The sequence below is a fragment of the Tachyglossus aculeatus genome, chromosome 6 (genome assembly GCF_015852505.1).
Source record: "Tachyglossus aculeatus isolate mTacAcu1 chromosome 6, mTacAcu1.pri, whole genome shotgun sequence".
In the NCBI taxonomy this organism is placed as follows: domain Eukaryota; kingdom Metazoa; phylum Chordata; class Mammalia; order Monotremata; family Tachyglossidae; genus Tachyglossus; species Tachyglossus aculeatus.
Genome location: NC_052071.1, coordinates 25,442,821 through 25,456,935, shown reverse-complemented (window position 1 = coordinate 25,456,935; position 14,115 = coordinate 25,442,821). Strand labels below are relative to the sequence as shown.

Below are 14,115 nucleotides of genomic sequence, written 5' to 3'. Positions count from 1 at the left end.
AAGGGCTGTGTCCCACCTGATAAACTTTCATCCACCCCAGCGCTTAGAACAGTGCCTGGCACATAGTAAGCACCTAACACATACCCCAGGTGCAAGCGCTTAGTACAGTGCTCTGCACACAGTAAGCGCTCAATAATTACGATTGAACGAATGAATGATTAGAGAGATAATTTTGGTAAAAAGCGCCCATCCACAGAGTAAAATATCCGAATAATTCCCATGTTAAGACCGTGAGCCCCACGTGGGGCAGGGACTGGGCCCCATCTGATAAACTTTTATCTACTCCAGCGCTTAGCACATAGTAAACGCTTAACGCACACCCTAGTTATTATTATTACTACGGAGAATTTTGATATAAAATGCCCATCCACAGAGTAAAATCCACAAATAACTCCCGTGTTAAGACTGAGACCCACGTGGGACAAGGGCTGTGTCCCACCTGATAGACTTTCATCCACCCCAGCGCTTAGAACAGTGCCTGGCACATAGTAAGCACCTAACACATACCCCAGTTGCAGGCGCTTAGTACAATGCTCTGCACACAGTAAGCGCTCAATAATTACGATTGAATGAATGAATTATTAGATAATTTTGGTAAAAGGCGCCCATCCACAGAGTACAATATCCGAATAACTCCCGTGTTAAGACTGTGAGTCCCACCTGCTAAACTTTTATTTCCCCAGCGCTTAGAACAGTGACTGGCACATAGTAAGCGCCTAACGCATACCCTACTTATTATTATTATTATTATTAGGGAGATAGTTTTGGCACTTTATACCACAGTATAAAGTTTGGTACTTTATTTACCCCAACGCTTAGAACAGTGCCTGGCACTTAGTAAGCACCTAACACACACCCTGCTGAGAGCTCCCCTCCTCCAGGAGGCCTTCCCAGACTGAGCCCCTTCCTTCCTCTCCCCCTCGTCCCCCTCTCCATCCCCCCATCTTACCTCCTTCCCTTCCCCACTGCACCTGTATATATGTATATATGTTTGTACATATTTGTTACTCTATTTATTTATTTTACTTGTACATATCTATCCTATTTATTTTATTTTGTTAGTATGTTTGGTCTTGTTCTCTGTCTCCCCCTTTTAGACTGTGAGCCCACTGTTGGGTAGGGACTGCCTCTATATGTTGCCAATTTGTACTTCCCAAGCGCTTAGTACAGTGCTCTGCACACAGTAAGCGCTCAATAAATACGATTGATGATGATGATGATGATTATTAGAGAGAGAATTTCGGTATAAAGTGCCCATGCACAGAGTAAAACGTCCGAACAACTCCCATGTTAAGACCATGAGTCCCACGTGGGACAGGGCAGTGTCGCACCTGCTAAACTTTTATCCACCCCAGCTTTTAGGACAGTGCCTGGAACATAATAAGCGCCTAATACACACCCTAGTTATTATTAGAGAGAGAGAATATTTTGGTATAAAGTGCCCAACCACAGAGTAAAACCTCTGATTAACTCCCGTGTTAAGACTGTGAATCCCACCTGCTAAACTTGTATCTGCCCCAGCGCTTAGAACAGTGCCTGGCACATAGTAAGCGCCTAACACACACCCTAGTTATTATTATTATTAGAGAGAGAATTTTAGTATAAAGTGCCCATGCACAGAGCAAAACCTCTGAATAACTTATGTTACTTCCCAAGCGCTTAGTACAGTGCTCTGCACACAGTAAGCGCTCAATAAATACGATTGATTGATGATAACTCCCGTGTTAAGACTGTGAGCCCCACGTGGGACAACCTGATTACCTTGTAGCTACCCCAGCGCTTAGCACATAGTAAGCGTTTAACAAATACCACCACTATCATTATATCTACTCCAGAGCTTAGAACAGTGCTCCGCACCTAGTAAACGCTTAACAAGCATAGTCGGCGTTTAACAAATACCACCACTAATATTATATCTACTCCAGCGCTTAGAACAGTGCTCCGCACCTAGTAAGCGTTTAACAAATACCAAACGATCATAGTAAGCGTTTAACAAATACCACCACTATTATTATAGCTACTCCAGCGCTTAGGACAGTGCTTCGCACCTAGTAAGCGCTTAACAATCATAGTAGGCGTTTAACAAATACCACCACTATCATTATATCTACTCCAGCGCTTAGGACAGTGCTTTGCACCTAGTAAGCGCTTAACAATCATAGTAAGCGTGTTTGTACATATTTATTACTCTATTTATTTATTCATTTATTTTACCTGTACATATCTATTCTATTTATTTTATTTTGTTAGTATGTTTGGTTTTGTTCTCTGTCTCCCCCTTTTAGACTGTGAGCCTACTGTTGGGTAGGGACTGTCTCTATATGTTGCCAATTTGTACTTCCCAAGCGCTTAGTACAGTGTTCTGCATACAGTAAGCGCTCAATAAATACGATTGATGATGATGATGATTATTATATCTACTCCAGCGCTTAGGACAGTGCTTTGCACCTAGTAAGCGCTTAACAATCATAGTAAGCGTTTAACAAATACCACCACTATTATTATATCTACTCCAGCGCTTAGAACAGTGCTTTGCACCTAGTAAGCGCTTAACAATCATAGTAAGCGTTTAACAAATACCACCACTATTATTATAGCTACTCCAGCGCTTAGGACAGTGCTTCGCACCTAGTAAGCGCTTAACAATCATAGTAAGCGTTTAACAAATACCACCACTATTATTATAGCTACTCCAGCGCTTAGGACAGTGCTCCGCACCTAGTAAGCGCTTAACAATCATAGTAAGCGTTTAACAAATACCACCACTATCATTATATCTACTCCAGCGCTTAGGACAGTGCTTCGCACCTAATAAGCGCTTAACAATCATAGTAAGCATTTAACAAATACCACCACTATCATTATATCTACTCCAGCGCTTAGGACAGTGCTCCGCACCTAGTAAGCGCTTAACAATCATAGTAAGCGTTTAACAAATACCACCACTATCATTACATCTACTCCAGCGCTTAGAACAGTGCTTCGTACCTAATAAGCGCTTAACAATCATAGTAAGCGTTTAACAAATACCACCACTATTATTATATCTACTCCAGCGCTTAGGACAGTGCTCCGCACCTAGTAAGCGCTTAACAATCATAGTAAGCGTTTAACAAATACCACCACTATCATTACATCTACTCCAGCGCTTAGAACAGTGCTTCGTACCTAATAAGCGCTTAACAATAATAGGAAGCGTTTAACAAATACCATCACTATTATTATATCTACTCCAGCGCTTAGAACAGTGCTCTGCACCTAGTAAGCGCTTAACAATCATAGTAAGCGTTTAACAAATACCACCACTATTATTCTATCTACTCCAGCGCTTAGGACAGTGCTTCGCACCTAGTAAGCGCTTAACAATCATAGTAAGCGTTTAACAAATACCACCACTATCATTATAGCTACTCCAGCGCTTAGGACAGTGCTTCGCACCTAAGTAAGCGCTTAACAATCATCATCATCTACCCCAGTGCTGAGAAAGTAGCTTGGCACGTAAATAAATGTTTTACCAACGCCATGAAGAAGAAGAAGAAACAAAAACAGCAACCAGCCTGCCTCCAAGGGTGGGTGGCATTTTGGAATTCGGAGTGGTTTTTTTCTTTTCCTTTGAGACACCTGTCTACGTGTTTTGTCACCTGTCTACATCATCATCAATCGTATTTATTGAGCGCTTACTGTGTGCAGAGCACTGTACTAAGCGCTCGGGAAGTACAAATTGGCAACATATAGAGACAGTCCCTACCCAACAGTGGGCTCACGTGTTTTTTGTTGTCTGTCTCCCCCTTCTAATACTAATGATGGCATTTGTTAAGCGCTTACTATGTGCACAGCACTGGGGAGGTATAAAGTGATCAGGTTGTCCCACGTGGGGCCCAGTCTTAGTCCCCATTTTCCAGATGAGGGAACTGAGGCCCAGAGAAGTGAAGTGCCTTGCCCAAAGTGACACAGCTGACAATGGGCGGAGCGGGGATTTGAACCCATGACCTCTGACTCCCAAGCCCGGGCTCTTTCCACGGAGCCACGCTGCTTCCCTTCTAGACTGTGGGCCCGTTGCTGGGTAGGGACCATCTCTCTATGTTGACGACTTGTAATAATAATGATGGCATTTATTAAGCGCTTACTATGTGCGAAGCACTGTTCTAAGCGCTGGGGAGGTGACAAGGTGATCAGGTTGTCCCACGTGGGGCTCACAGTCTTCATGCCCATTTTACAGGTGAGGGAACTGAGGCGCAGAGAAGTGAAGTGGCTTAACCAAAGTCACACAGCGGGCTCACAGTCTTAATCCCCATTTTCCAGATGAGGTAACTGAAGCCCAGAGAAGTGAAGTGACTTGCCCAAAGTCACACAGAGGGTTTACAGTCTTAATCCTCATTTTCCAGATGAGGTAACTGAGGCCCAGAGAAGTGAAGTGACTTGCCCAAAGTCACACAGCGGGCTCAAAGGCTTAATCCCCATTTTACAGACAAGGTAACTGAGGCCCAGAGAAGTGAAGTGACTTGCCCAAAAGTCACACAGCCTGCTCAGTCTTAATCCCCATTTTACAGATGAGCCCACTGTTGGGTAGGGACCGTCTCTATATGTTGCCAACTTGTACTTCCCAAGCGCTTCGTACAGTGCTCTGCACACAGTAAGCGCTCAATAATACGATTGATGATAATGAGATGAGGTAACTGAGGCCTAGAGAAGTGAAGTGACTGGCCCAAAGTCACACAGTGGGCTCACAGTCTTCATCCCCATTTTACAGATGAGGTAACTGAGTCCCAGAGAAGTGAAGTGACTTGCCCAAAGTCCCACAGCGGGCTCACAGTCTTCATCCCCACTTTCCAGATGAGGTAACTGAGTCCCAGAGAAGTGAAGTGACTTGCCCAAAGTCCCACAGCAGGCTCACAGTCTTCATCCCCATTTTACAGATGAGGTAACTGAGGCCCAGAGAAGTGAAGTGACTGGTCCAAAGTCACACAGCGGGCTCACAGTCTTCATCCCCATTTTCCAGATGAGGTAACTGAGGCCCAGAGAAGTTAAGTGACTTGCCCAAAGTCACACAGAGGGCTTACAGTCTTAATCCCCATTTTACAGATGAGGTAACTGAGGCCCAGAGAAGTGAAGTGATTTGCCCAAAGTCACACAGCGGGCGCACAGTCTTAATCCCCATTTTACAGAAAACGTAACTGAGGCCCAGAGAAGTGAAGTGACTTGCCCAAAAGTCACACAGTGGGCTCACAGTCTTCATCCCCATTTTACAGATGAGGTAACTGAGGCCCAGAGAAGTGAAGTGACTTGCCCAAAGTCCCACAGCGGGCTCACAGTCTTCATCCCCATTTTCCAGATGAAGTAACTGAGGCCCAGAGAAGTGAAGTGACTTGCCCAAAGTCACACAGCGGGCTCACAGTCTTCATCCCCATTTTACAGATGAGGGAACCGAGGCTCAGAGAAGTGAAGTGACTTGCCCAAAGTCACACAGCGGGCTCACAGTCTTCATCCCCATTTTCCAGATGAGGTAACTGAGGCCCAGAGAAGTTAAGTGACTTGCCCAAAATCACACAGCAGGCTCACAGTCTTCATCCCCATTTTCTAGATGAGGTAACTGAGGCCCAGAAAAGTGAAGTGACTTGCCCGAAGTCACACAGTGGGCTCACAGTCTTCATCCCCATTTTCCAGATGAGGTAACCGAGGCCCAGAGAAGTGAAGTGACTTCCCCAAAGTCACACAGCTCGTAAGTGGTGGAGCCGGGATTAGAACTAATGACCTCTAACTCCCAAGCCTCTGACTCCCAATGATGGTGATGGCATTTAAGCGCTTACTATGTGCCAATCACTGTTAATGTTGGTATTTAATAGTAATAATAATGGCATTTCTTAAGCGCTTCCTATGTGCCAAGCACTGTTAATGTTGTGGTATTTAATAGTAATAATAATGGCACTTGTTAAGCACTTCCTATGTACCAAGCCTGTTAATGTTGGTATTTAATAATAATTATTATAATGGCATTTCTTAAGCGCTTCCTATGTGCTAGGCACTGTTAATGTTGTGGTATTTAATAGTAACAATAATGGCACTCGTTAAGCGCTTCCTATGTACCAACCACTGTTAATGTTGTATTTAATAATAATAATGATGACGATGGCATTTGTTAAGCACTTACTATGTACAAAGCACTGTTAATGTTGTGGTATTTAATAGTAATAACAATGGCACTTGTTAAGCGCTTCCTATGTACCAAGCACTGTTAATGTTGGTATTTAATAATAATAATAATGATGATGATGATGGCATTTGTTAAGCACTTCCTATGTCCCAAGCACTGGTAATGTTGTGGTATTTAATAGTAATAATAATGGTACTTGTTAAGCGCTTCCTATGTACCAAGCACTGCTAATGTTGGTATTTAATAATAACAATGGCACTGGTTAAGTGCTTCCTATGTACCAACCGTTAATGTTGTATTTAATAATAATAATGATGATGATGGCATTTGTTAAGCGCTTCCTATGTGCCAAGCACTGTTAATGTTGTGGTATTTAATAGTAACAATAATGGCAGTTGTTAAGCGCTTCCTATGTACCAAGCACTATTAATGCTGGTATTTAATAATAATAATGACGATGATGATGCCATTTCTAAAGTGCTTCCTATGTGCCAAGCACTGTTCATGTTTTGGTATGTAACAATAATAATAATGGTACTTGTTAAGCGCTTCCTATGTACCAAGCACTGTTAATGTTGGTACTTAATAATAATAATGATGATGATGATGATGGCACTTCTTAAGTGCTTCCTATGTGCCAAGCACTGTTAATGTTGTGGTATGTAACAGTAATAATAATGGCACTTGTTAAGTGCTTCCTATGTACCAAGCACTGTTAATGTTGGTATTTAATAATAATAATGATGATGGCATTTGTTAAGCACTTACTATGTACAAAGCACTGTTAATGTTGTGGTATTTAATAGTAATAACAATGGCACTTAAGTGCTTCGTATGTACCAACCACTGTTAATGTTGTATTTAATAATAATAATGATGATGATGGCATTTGTTAAGCACTTCCTATGTGCCAAGCACTGTTAATGTTGTGGTATTTAATAGTAACAATAATGGCAGTTGTTAAGCGCTTCCTATGTACCAAGCACTGTTAATGCTGGTATTTAATAATAATGATGATGATGATGGCATTTCTTAAGTGCTTCCTATGTGCCAAGCACTGTTAATGTTGTGGTATGTAACAATAATAATAATGGCACTTGTTAAGTGCTTCCTATGTTCCAAGCACTGTTAATGCTGTGGTATGTAACAATAATGATAATGGCACTTGTTAAGCGCTTCCTATATACCAAGCACTGTTAATGTCGGTATTTAATAATAATAATGATGATGATGATGGCATTTCTTAAGTGCTTCCTATGTGCCAAGCACTGTTAATGTTGTGGTACTTAATAGTAATAATAATGGAACTTGTTAAGCGCTTCCTATGTACCAAGCACTGTTAATGTTGGTATTTAATAATAATAATGATGATGATGATGGCATTTCTTAAGTGCTTCCTATGTGCCAAGCACTGTTAATGTTGTGGTATTTAATAGTAATAATAATGGCACTTGTTAAGCGCTTCCTATGTTCCAAGCACTGTTAATGTTGTGGTATGTAACAGTAATAATAATAGCACTTGTTGAGCGCTTCCTATGTACCAAGCACTGTTAATGTTGGTATTTAATAATAATAATAATGATGATGATGATGGCATTTCTTAAGTGTTTCCTATGTGCCAAGCACTGTTAATGTTGTGGTATGTAACAATAATAATAATGGCACTTGTTAAGTGCTCGCTATGTACCAAGCACTGTTAATGGTGGTATTTAATAATAATAATGATGATGATGATGGCATTTCTTAAGTGCTTCCTATGTGCCAAGCACTGTTAATGTTGTGGTACTTAATAGTAATAATAATGGAACTTGTTAAGCGCTTCCTATGTACAAAGCACTGTTAATGTTGGTATTTAATAATAATCATGATGATGGCATTTGTTAAGCACTTACTATGTACAAAGCACTGTTAATGTTGTGGTATTTAATAGTAACAATAATGGCACTTAAGTGCTTCCTATGTACCAAGCACTGTTAATGTTGGTATTTAATAATAATAATGATGATGATGATGATGATGACATTTCTTAAGTGCTTCCTATGGGCCAAGCATTGTTAATGTTGTGGTATGTAACAGTAATAATAATGGCACTTGTTAAGCGCTTCCTATGTACCAAGCACTATTAATGTTGGTATTTAATAATAATAATGATGATGGCATTTCTTAAGTGCTTCCTATGTGCCAAGCACTGTTAATGTTGTGGTATGTAACAGTAATAATAATCGCACTTGTTAAGCACTTCCTATGTACCAAGCACTGTTAATGTTGGTATTTAATAATAATAATGATGATGATGATGGCATTTCTTAAGTGCTTCCTATGTGCCAAGCACTGTTAAAGTTGTGGTATGTAACAGTAATAATAATGGCACTTGTTAAGCGCTTCCTATGTACCAAGCATTGTTAATGTTGGTATTTAATAATAATGATGATGATGGCATTTGTTAAGCACTTACTATGTACAAAGCACTGTTAATGTTGTGGTATTTAATAGTAATAACAATGGCATTTAAGTGCTTCGTATGTACCAACCACTGTTAATGTTGTATTTAATAATAATAATGATGATGATGGCATTTGTTAAGCGCTTCCTATGTACAAAGCACTGTTAATGTTGTGGTATTTAATGGTAACAATAATGGCAGTTGTTAAGCGCTTCCTATGTACCAAGCACTGTTAATGCTGGTATTTAATAATAATAATGATGATGATGATGGCATTTCTTAAATACTTCCTATGTGCCAAGCACTGTTAATGGTATGGTATGTAACAATAATAATAATGGCACTTGTTAAGTGCTCCCTATGTACCAAGCACTGTTAATGTTGGTATTTAATAATAATAACGATGATGATGATGGCATTTCTTAAGTGCTTCCTATGTGCCAAGCACTGTTAATGTTGTGGTATGTAACAATAATAATAATGGCACTTGTTAAGTGCTTCCTATGTACCAAGCACTGTTAATGTTGGTATTTAATAATAATGATGATGATGATGGCATTTCTTAAGTGCTTCCTATGTGCCAAGCACTGTTAATGTTGTGGTATGTAACAGTAATAATAATGGCACTTGTTCAGCGCTTCCTATGTACCAAGCACTGTTAATGTTGGTATTTAATAATAATAATGATGGTGATGATGGCATTTCTTAAGTACTTCCTATGTGCCAAGCACTGTTAATGTTATGGTATGTAACAATAATAATAATGGCACTTGTTAAGTGCTCCCTATGTACCAAGCACTGTTAATGTTGGTATTTAATAATAATAACGATGATGATGATGGCATTTCTTAAGTGCTTCCTATGTGCCAAGCACTGTTAATGTTGTGGTATGTAACAATAATAATAATGGCACTTGTTAAGCGCTTCCTATGTACCAAGCACTGTTAATGTTGGTATTTAATAATAATAATGATGGTGATGATGGCATTTCTTAAGTGCTTCCTATGTGCCAAGCACTGTTAATGTTGTGGTACGTAACAGTAATAATAATGGCACTTGTTAAGCACTTCCTATGTTCCAAGCACTGTTAATGTTGTGGTACGTAACAGTAATAATAATAGCACTTGTTAAGCGCTTCCTATGTACCAAGCACTTTTAATGTTGGTATTAAATAATAATAATGATGATGGCATTTCTTAAGTGCTTCCTATGTGCCAAGCACTGTTAATGTTGTGGTATGTAACAATAATAATAATGGCACTTGTTAAGCGCTTCCTATGTACCAAGCACTGTTAATGTTGGTATTTAATAATAATAATGATGATGATGATGGCATTTATTAAGTGCTTCCTATGTGCCAAGCACTGTTAATGTTGTGGTATGTAAACAGTAATAATAATGGCACTTGTTAAGCGTTTCCTATGTCCCAAGCACTGTTAATGTTGGTATTTAATAATAATAATGATGATGGCATTTGTTAAGCACCTACTATGTACAAAGCACTGTTAATGTTGTGGTATTTAATAGTAATAACAATGGCACTTAAGTGCTTCATATGTACCAACCACTGTTAATGTTGTATTTAATAATAATAATGAAGATGATGGCATTTGTTAAGTGCTTCCTATGTGCCAAGCACTGTTAATGTTGTGGTATTTAATAGTAACAATAATGGCAGTTGTTAAGCGCTTCCTATGTACCAAGCACTGTTAATGCTGGTATTTAATAATAATAATAATGATGATGATGATGGCATTTCTTAAGTGCTTCCTATGTGCCAAACACTGTTAATGTTGTGGTATGTAACAATAATAATAATGGCACTTAAGTGCTTCCTATGTACCAAGCACTGTTAATGCTGGTATTTAATAATAATAATGATGATGATGATGGCATTTCTTAAGTTCTTCCTGTGCGCCAAGCACTGTTAATGTTGTGGTATGTAACAGTAATAACAATGGCACTTGTTAAGTGCTTCCTATGTACCAAGCACTGTTAATGTTGGTATTTAATAATAATAACGATTATGATGATGGCATTTCTTAAGTGCTTCCTGTGTGCCAAGCACTGTTAACGTTGTGGTATGTAACAGTAATAATAATGGCACTTGTTAAGCGCTTCCTATGTGCCAAGCACTGTTAATGTTGTGGTATGTAACAATAATGATAATGGCACTTGATAAGCGCTTCCTATGTACCAAGCACTGTTAATGTTGGTATTTAATAATAATAATGATGGTGATGATGGCATTTCTTAAGCGCTTCCTATGTGCCAAGCACTGTTAATGTTGTGGTATGTAACAGTAATAATAATGGCACTTGTTCAGCGCTTCCTATGTACCAAGCACTGTTAATGTTGTGGTATGTAACAGTAATAATAATGGCACTTGTTAAGCGCTTCCTATGTACCAAGCACTGTTAATGTTGTATTAAATAATAATAATGATGATGTCATTTCTTAAGTGCTTCCTATGTTCCAAGCACTGTTAATGTTGTGGTATGTAACAGTAACGATAATGGCACTTGTTAAGCGCTTCCTATGTACCAAGCACTGTTAATGTTGTGGTATGTAACAGTAACGATAATGGCACTTGTTAAGCGCTTCCTATGTACCAAGCACTGTTAATGTTGTGGTATGTAACTAATAATAATGGCACTTGTTAAGCGCTTCCTATGTACCAAGCACTGTTAATGTTGGTATTTAATAATAATAATGATGGTGATGATGGCATTTCTTAAGCGCTTCCTATGTGCCAAGCACTGTTAATGTTGTGGTATGTAACAATAATAATAATGGCACTTGTTCAGCGCTTCCTATGTACCAAGCACTGTTAATGTTGGTATTTAATAATAATAATGATGATGGCATTTCTTAAGTGCTTCCTATGTGCCAAGCACTGTTAATGTTGTGGTATGTAACTAATAATAATGGCACTTGTTAAGCGCTTCCTATGTTCCAAGCACTGTTAATGTTGTGGTATGTAACAGTGACGATAATGGCACTTGTTAAGTGCTTCCTATGTACCAAGCACTGTTAATGTTGGTATTTAATAATAATAATGATGATGATGATGGCATTTCTTAAGGGCTTCCTGTGTGCCAAGCACTGTTAATGTTGTGGTATGTAACAGTAATAATAATGGCACTTGTTAAGCGCTTCCTATGTACCAAGCACTGTTAATGTTGTATTAAATAATAATAATGATGATGTCATTTCTTAAGTGCTTCCTATGTTCCAAGCACTGTTAATGTTGTGGTATGTAACAGTAACGATAATGGCACTTGTTAAGCGCTTCCTATGTACCAAGCACTGTTAATGTTGTGGTATGTAACAGTAACGATAATGGCACTTGTTAAGCGCTTCCTATGTACCAAGCACTGTTAATGTTGTGGTATGTAACTAATAATAATGGCACTTGTTAAGCGCTTCCTATGTACCAAGCACTGTTAATGTTGGTATTTAATAATAATAATGATGGTGATGATGGCATTTCTTAAGCGCTTCCTATGTGCCAAGCACTGTTAATGTTGTGGTATGTAACAATAATAATAATGGCACTTGTTCAGCGCTTCCTATGTACCAAGCACTGTTAATGTTGGTATTTAATAATAATAATGATGATGGCATTTCTTAAGTGCTTCCTATGTGCCAAGCACTGTTAATGTCATGGTATGTAACAGTAATAATAATGGCACTTGCTAAGCGCTTCCTATGTTCCAAGCACTGTTAATGTTGTGGTATGTAACAGTAACGATAATGGCACTTGTTAAGCGCTTCCTATGTACCAAGCACTGTTAATGTTGTGGTATGTAACAGTAATAATAATGCCACTTCATCATCATCATCAATCGTATTTATTGAGCACTTACTATGTGCAGAGCACTGTACTAAGCGCTTGGGAAGTACAAACTGGCAACATATAGAGACAGTCCCTATGTGCCAAGCACTGTTAATGTTGTGGTATGTAACAGTAATGATAATGGCACTTGTTAAGCGCTTCCTATGTACCAAGCACTGTTAATGTTGGTATTTAATAATAATGATGATGATGACGCTGGCATTTGTTAATGTGCCAAGCACTGAGTGAGAAGGGGGTGTCGGTGGGAAGTTGGGGGGGGGTGGGGGGGTTCTTCTCTTACCTGGAAGGAGGCCAGAGCACAGCATCCACAGGGCCCAGCCGGCCGCTGGGCCCATGCCGGTCCTGCCGTGTGTGTGTCCACCGGTGTGTGTGTCCACCGTGTGTGTGTGTCTACCGTGTGTGTGCCCACCGTGTGTGTGCCCACCGGGCCCAGGGGCGTCACAGTGGCCGGGCATTCCGCCCCCTCCGCCGGCCCCCCAACAGCCGTCCAGACCCCCAACCCCCGGGGGGGCCTCCAGCCTGGCTGCAAGCTCCATCATCATCATCATCAATCGTATTTATTGAGCGCTTACTATGTGCAGAGCACTGTCCTAAGCGCTTGGGAAGTCCAAATTGGCAACATATAGAGGCAGTCCCTACCCATCAGTGGGCTCACGGTCTAAAAGGGGGAGACAGAGAACAAAACCAAACATACTAACAAAATAAAATCAGTAGAATAGATATGTACAAGTAAAATAAATAGAGTAATAAATCTGTACAAACATATATACAGGTGCTGTGGGGAGGGGAAGGAGGTAAGATGGGGGGGATGGAGAGGGGGACGAGGGGGAGAGGAAGGAAGGGGCTCAGTCTGGGAAGGCCTCCTGGAGGAGGGGAGCTCTCAGCAGGGCCTTGAAGGGATCATCATCATCATCATCAAATCCATCCCATTTATTGGGCGCTTATTGTGTGCACAGCACTGGACTAAGCGCCTGAGAATCAGGGGAATCAGGGCGTGTCTGAAGCGCTTCCTATGTGCCCCGCACTGTTAATGTTGGTGACCGTTAAGCGCTTCCTACGTGCCTTGCAAGCACTGTTAATGTCGGTATTTCAGAATAATAATAATAATAATGTCATCTGTTAAGCGCTCACTATGTCCCAACCACTGTTAATGTTGGCGTTTAATAATAATAATGATAATGATGGCATTGGTTAAGCGCTTCGTACATGCCAAGCACTGTTAATGTCGGTATTTAAGAATAATAATAATAATGTCATCTGTTAAGCACTCACTATGTACCAACCACTGTTAATGTTGGTATTTAATAATGTTAATAATAATGTCATCTGTTAAGCGCTCACTATATACCAACCACTGTTAATGTTGGCGTTTAATAATAATAATGATAATGATGGCATTGGTTAAGCGCTTCCTATGTGCCAAGCACTGTTAATGTTGGTATTTAAGAATAAGAATAATAATAATGTCATCTAAGCGCTTACTATGTACCAACCACTGTTAATGTTGGCATTTAATCATAATAATGATAATGATGGCATTGGTTAAGCGCTTCCTACGTTCCAAGCACTGTTAATGTTGGTATTTAATAATAATAATGTCATCTGTTAAGCGCTCACTATGTACCAACCACTGTTAATGTTGGCGTTTAATAATAATAATGA

At 39.8% G+C, this 14,115-nt stretch overlaps 1 protein-coding gene across 1 annotated transcript in view; it reads right to left on the bottom strand.

Annotated features, from left to right (window-relative positions):
• Window positions 1-12,888, bottom strand: part of FMR1NB (FMR1 neighbor) — a 40,966-nt gene extending 28,078 nt beyond the window's left edge. Inside the window, exon 1 of the mRNA XM_038748625.1 lies at window positions 12,734-12,888. Coding sequence (XP_038604553.1) covers window positions 12,734-12,788 — 55 coding nt within the window. The 5' untranslated portion in view covers window positions 12,789-12,888. The remainder of the gene's footprint in view (window positions 1-12,733) is intronic.
• Window positions 12,889-14,115: the final 1,227 nt, after the last annotated feature.